The sequence below is a fragment of the Squalius cephalus genome, assembly GCF_949319135.1.
Source record: "Squalius cephalus genome assembly, chromosome: 9".
NCBI classification, from domain to species: Eukaryota; Metazoa; Chordata; class Actinopteri; order Cypriniformes; family Leuciscidae; genus Squalius; species Squalius cephalus.
The window spans coordinates 28,268,607-28,275,588 of NC_137130.1; the positions used below are offsets into that span (position 1 = coordinate 28,268,607).

A 6,982-nucleotide genomic window follows, 5' to 3' on the forward strand; every position below is an offset into this window, starting at 1 on the left:
AATGTACTCCAATAATCTTTTTATTGACAACTTTGAAATATATATATATATGTATGCTAAATGTATGGGTGTACTTATTTTTTTCCATGCAAAACAACTGAATTTGTCAAATTGTCACTGTTATTTGTTGTCACTTTCATCATTCAACACTGTCCAAATTCATATATCAATATGTCCACATATCTTGACAAAGAACATGTTTCATGGGGCGTGACTAGAAGTTTTATATGGGGCGCCAGCAAAGGCATCTAATAACCAGCTTTAAATGCTGTCAGATGTGATTGTGAGTACATGGAAGCAACATAGCAACTGCTTATCATCTGCCGTTAATAAAAATAGAAACACATGCAGAGAAACTCTCCCTCATACCAGCGAAAGAATGTGAAGATGTCAAGAAGCAAGAGTACCTACAATGAATTTTTTTATAAATCATTCAAAAATACATTGTTATATAAACGACTGCATTAAACTGAATGTAGCTTTAATATGTACCTTAAAAGCATTAATGCTTAAATACATTGTATCTGTTGCTGAAGATTTATTTTATCACTACTTAGTTGACCAGTCAGTTTTTTAAATGTTATAAAATAGTATGACTACCTGTTCTGTTTGTTCTTTTCCTTTACCAAATACTGTGTTTGACTTTTGGTTGAAGTATAATTTTGTTGTTTGAAGAGAAGTTTAGAGTTATTTTCCTTTGTTATGCCCATTTTTTCTAGGTACTATTGAAGTACTTCAAAGCCAAGTGTACAAGCGATGCTTTAATAAATAGACGTTTAGACTTTAGGCTATAACTGAAGGTTGTTTGAATGCCGCTAGACATCAGCTGTGTGTATCTGTAATGTTAAACCTCTTAGTCTGTTTGACAACAATGTAAGCCTGATTCAGGAACTCGGTTTGTTATTAGTAAACTTTGTAATGTAAACATTTAAATTGGTTGTAGTCTGGGGTTCAGTTATAGACATTTGCTCACTCTTATTTTTCCCATTGTTTGTTTGAAGTTGACTTTGGTTACTTTATTTTCTAGACTAAGGTGTACGGACACGGTCTAAATGGACATGGTGATTGAAAAAAAAAAAAAGAGTAGATGTAGGAAAAATGATTTGTCAATGCTTTTGCGTTCTCTCGCAAATGTTTTGCGTTCCCCTGAGAAACTTTGCATTCCCACGCAAAAACGTTCACATTCCGCCAAAAGATTTTGTGAGCGAACACAAAAGCATTAACTTTTCCCTCTCCTTTTTTTCACCACCATGTCTCTTTAGGGGCTCAGTAAATGTGCACATTAGATGGAAGAAAAAAGACACCAAGAATTTTCATTCTTTCTTTCTTTTATTAATTTAGTTTATGTCAACTTAATTTTCTTCCCTTTTGTCTCTGGGTTCATGGCTGCAGCATGGCTCTGGAGATGGGGGTTTAAGAGGATGTGCGGTCTTCCTGTTCCCTAGGGGGGAGGGGGGAGGGGTGCTAAGCATATCAGGTGTCTGCAATATGCTGTCATTTCAACAACACTGCTATCAGCACTGTATGGTGGTTATCGAATATGCTTGTTACTTCAGCTTTTAGTATTTTTGCTCATGCTGTAGTAATCAAGCGTTGTTTTAAGCTTATCTGGTTGTATTGGAAAAATGCTCGTTTTTTATTCTATCCGATTACTGCAACATGCTGTGTTAAAGTTACCACATGCTTGTGGCTAAAGCTATCTAGATATCAGTAACATACTTGTGTAAAATACACAGTACATTCACCGCAGAGGTCTGGTATTCAACACTAACAACATCGTAGCTTGATGGTCCTGTGAAGGAGTGTGGAATCATGGGAGTCGTCATCTTCACCTCCACAGCCGATGGAATCCGTAGGACGGGAGCAGAAATCATGTTCATGAATGAGGAGGCACACTGTATTCATAGCTTAGCTGCACACTGCATCTGGCTCAGAACTAGAGGGTTCTCCTACCGGACTACTCTAAAGTTTTAATATTAATCCTGGTTATACAAACAAGTCTGAGCTATTGCTGTAGGGTGTATGCTTCCCCTGCCAAACTACACTAGTTTTAGCAATAGTTCCACGATTATACAACATGCTTGTTTTATCTGATTTTGCTGCCGCTAGGGGTGTAAGCTTCCCCCAATAGATCCCATACAATTGACTACAGCGACGCACTTGTTGCAATGTGTGCTTGCTTGCTCCAGCTTGGGGTGATGCTTCCCCCATAAGATTGCATCTATAGTGCTCAACATATGATGCTAACATCAGGATGTAACCATTCTATCAGCCTCAGTCGTGGTGGGGATAGTGTGTAAAAAATAAATAAAATAAAAAATCAAATTTTCTTGGTTTCTACAGAAGTAAACTACAACCAAGTATAAGAAGGTTATGACATCATTGACAGGTGATAGTGTACGCAGTGCACGTCAACAAATAACTTGTCTAGTGATTGGAATTTATTCAAACCTACATATTTGTGGCTAAATATATCCAAGTGTCAGCATCACACTTGTTACATTAAACCATCCAGCTGTATAACAGTTTTTCTCGATTGCTTAAACACGTTTCTTGAAACTATGCCTCGTATTCTCAAAACTATAAACACAAATCCATAATGTCTCACCCAGTTCCCCAAACATCTTATTTTCAGGTCAAAATGAAGCTCTACACTCAAAACCATTCACTCTTGCTGAAAAACCAAACTTTGCCCTCAGACAGGACACACAAGCCCTCACAAACACACACACTACAACATAGTCTTACACACTGGTGCAATAAATTCAAAACAACATTTCCAAAACTGGTAAGTTATGTTGCTTGTGGTTCCCCCCTCACAAACCTTTTCACATGATGAACACAACCAATGGATACATTGCCACATTTTTATTCATTCATGTACTACACAGTACAACACACACACAAACAAAAAAACTTTTTTTTTCCTGTTTTACTCTTCTTCTTTTTTTTACTTTGTCCTCTAATTTTTTTTTTTTTCATATTTACTTAAGATGTGTGTGACCATCATATGACAGTAAAAGAGTAGGCCTACACACAAACCTTATTCTAGTATGGAATTGTATTTGAATGGTAAAGAATGTTGGTCGTGACAGGAGGGCCTCCACTCAAGGAGACAATATGATGAACACGTCTAAGAATGTTCCACATATGGTTGAAATACCATCATTTGCCTAGAAAGATAACATTCTGGGTGTCAAGACTATAAAGGAGAAATGATGTCCTCCCTTCACTGTCACACTCTGCAGCCACACTGTGTGACTGTACGTCTGCTGGCTTTTTCTTGCAAGAAAATACACCTCATCAAAGACTATTGGAAATGTTTGTCTCTTATTCAGTGATAGAATTTTGTTTTCCACCACACCTCCCTGAAGGTTCTCGAGGCGACGGTAAAGCGACTCAAATTTGGCCTTACTCGTAGCCCAGCCTCCCTCATAGTCATACCATGCATTGATAAAGACATGGGCAACTATAGTGGCTTGAATTTCATCTGAGACTGCTTGTCTTCTTGCCCTTGCCCTTCCTCCTCCTCCTCCTTATCCCTCCTCGATCTCTTCCTTCATGTCTTTCTGGATCCATTGTTCCAAAACTCAATGAACAGACTCTGGCCCTTTTATCTATCTATTGAAGGATCTGATTGATGTGTGTTCAATTTTGACTCTTAGTGTTTCCACCTGGGTAATTGTGTGCTAACTGAGCTGAAGCTGTGCTGACTTGAGTGAACAATATTGAATGCTAGTGCTTTATACATGACAACATGGTCTAGGCCAGTGGTTCTCAATCCTGGTCCTGGGGACCCACAGCTCTGCACAGTTTGTATGTCTCCCTCATTTAACACACCTGATTCAGATCATCATCTCGTTAGGAAAGAGCTCTATGAACTGAACTGGGAGTGTCAGATAAAGGAGACATATAAAATGTGCAGAGCTGTGGGTCCCCAGGACCAGGATTGAGAACCACTGGTCTAGGCAATGAGAAATGAAGGGATTTGTGTGTAGAGTTTTGCAGTGACAGTTCAACAAATCTGACTCATGTGTCAAAACAGGGAATAGTGTTTATAGTTTAGTTAAATGGATGTGATTTTTGATAAATGGCATTATGGTTTTGAAATTTTAGTTCAAAAGCCTGGTTATAGTGTTTAAGCAATTGAGAAAAACTGTTATGACATGTGTTGCTAATTGCTAGTTTCCACCAGGATAACTTCAGTACTGTGTACTTCAGTACTTATTTCCAATGAAAAAGATAATTAAAAAAATTAAATCTCCATCTCTCATCTCTAGCTCACAGGCGTCACTCAAAGAAACTGGAACTGGACAGCGGATATACAACAAGCAAGCAGCTGATTCATTTTGATATCTCAATTTTCACTTCTTCATTTCAGGTGGTGTGTCATTCATTGTTTACTGCTAAACATTTCGGGTATTGACAACATGCTTGTTGCTATGGTTTATGTGGGTATTGGCAACATACTCGTTTAGGCCATCTAGGTAAGGGCAACATACTTGTTGTTGTTGGTAGCATGCTGTTGCTCAAGCTTTTCAGGTATTGGCAACATGCTTGTTGCCTTGGCTCACTCAGGTAACTACAAAAGCATCCAAATTGCGCTGTCAGTGGGGTTGGGGGATATTGGCATATGGTTTTGTTTTAGGGGGTTATTGCTGCTCTCCCTGCTCTTATCCATGCTAGGCTGCATGGATGCGCAGGGAGTTCTCACCCAGAACGGAACCATACCACCAGTCCAAACTGTATGCTAATTGTCAATCGTATTTGACGGTAGTGGTCCTGACAGAAATCAAGCATAGCGTTAGTTCTGGCAGGTCACGTTAGTCAAGCTCGCATCAGCTGACCCTCAGCTGATCCACATCTACCTATAGGAATACGACGCCGATCACTGTATACATATATAAGCTCCTTCAGTATTATCAGCAGCTATCTCGTTTCTCAGGAGCTAATTACACTCCTCCATCCCCAGCTCCTCCTCTTGCCCAGTCAGGAATTGGCATTCTGATTCCCCTTGAATCAGAATAAATTCTCGATTATGTTTTACTTTAAAATCCTGAATTAAATATATTTGCAAACTTTTCATGTTGGTTCTGTTCTTCTTCCCCCAATAGATCTCATACAATTGGCTACAGCGACGCACTTGTTGCAATGTGTCCTTGCTTGCTCCAGCTTGGGGTGATGCTTCCCCCATAAGATTGGATCTATAGTGCTCAACATATGATGCTAACATCAGGATGTAACCATTCTATCAGCCTCAGTCGTGGTGGGGATAGTGTGTAAAAAATAAATAAAATAAAAATTCATATTTTCTTGGTTTCTACAGAAGTAAACTACAACCAAGTATAACAAGGTTATGACATCATTGACAGGTGATAGTGTACGCAGTGCACGTCAACAAATAACTTGTCTAGTGATTGGAATTTATTCAAACCTACATATTTGTGCCTGAATATATCCAAGTGTCAGCATCACACTTGTTGCATTAAACCATCCAGCTGTATTAAATGTAGGGTATGGGATTTGCAAAACGGCTGGCAGATTTTGAAAATACACAACTCAAATGGTCCTACCTTCTTTCCTCCAACGCTGGCCCAGACTCCACCCATTCATGTGGAGGGAGGGGGATGGGGGGATGGGGATGGGGGGAGGGGGTATGGTACGACCGTTTGATTGACGAACTTACTGTCCAATGATTCTAGATTGTCTTGGAAATGATTGGCTGGAGTTTTTCGAGTCCTGCCCATTCCACAGATGATTAAATTGCTTAATTTTCATTTCAGTGCTTCTAACTCAGTGGCTGTAAGTGGGTTAGGAATAGGATTTCAAGTGATTTTGAAAAAATGGAGAAAAAAGAGAATCACATACCCCACCTGTAATGACATGTGTTGCTAATTCTGTGTGAACTGGAAGCTTCCACCAGCATTTCGGGTACTGACAACATGCTTGTTGTTACGGCTTATGCGCGTATTGGCAACATACTCGTTTAGGTAAGGGCAACATACTTGTTGCTTAAGGCTTTCCGGTATTGTTGGTAATGTCGTGAAAATTTTAAACTGTATATTAAACTAACCATGTTTCTAACATCTAACCTTACTTCCCCTTTCAGGCCTAACAAAACTAACACTCTGAAACACAATGTCTGAATGTATGTTTGTTTTGGAGGATAACTCATGACTTTATGTGTGTTTGTGTATAAATAACAAAAAGGGGAAATTAAACTAGACAGATGACTAGTTCTCAAACCTTGTGATAAGTAATCACAAAAACAGAGTTTGCTTGTGACAGTGACAGAGGGAAAAGGTTGGGGATTTTGAACCAATTGAACCAATAGTCGATCTGTAGACGAGACCGAGCTAGTTAGGTTTAGGGAAAAATCTATCACAGTAACATGCTGTTCCTCAAGAAAAAGAGAAAAAAAAAACATCCAGAATTGTGCTGTCAGTTTGTGTTTCTGGTATATTGGCATATGGTTTTGTTTTAGGGGGTTATTGCTGCTCTCCCTGCTCTTATCCATGCTAGGCTGCATGGATGCGCAGGGAGTTCTTTCCCAGAAAAGAACCATACCGCCAATCCAAACTGTTTGCTAATTGTCAATCATATTCGACGATAGTCCTGACAGAAACACATGTAAGACAAGACATTTTTCTGGGTCAATATATTTAGTTAATTCCGGAACAACATTCCTGTCCTAAAAATTTTTCCTAATCAAATCCCTAACTCTAAACCTAACCCTACCCATAAGTTTTCCCTAAATTCAGATGGAAAGGATGGGTGAATAACACTGATGTAAGAAGCACCTAACCCTGGTTTTAAGACTAACCTTGACATAAACTGTTAACAAATCTGATTGGTTGATTGGAACGTTGTTCTAGGACCAACACAGATGTTGATTCAGAAACATGTCGAACTTGGTTAAAAACACGTTCACCTACATGGATCGATCTGTGCAGCACATGTATTGTTTATTTTTTTCTAGTAT

At 39.0% G+C, this 6,982-nt stretch overlaps 1 protein-coding gene across 1 annotated transcript in view; it reads left to right on the top strand.

Annotated features, from left to right (window-relative positions):
• LOC307164279 (nectin-3) overlaps nt 1-6,397 on the top strand; it is a 63,716-nt gene extending 57,319 nt beyond the window's left edge. Inside the window, exon 7 of the mRNA XM_079880900.1 lies at nt 5,115-6,397. Coding sequence (XP_079737026.1) covers nt 5,115-5,196 — 82 coding nt within the window. The 3' untranslated portion in view covers nt 5,197-6,397. The remainder of the gene's footprint in view (nt 1-5,114) is intronic.
• The last annotated feature ends 585 nt before the right edge of the window (nt 6,398-6,982 follow it).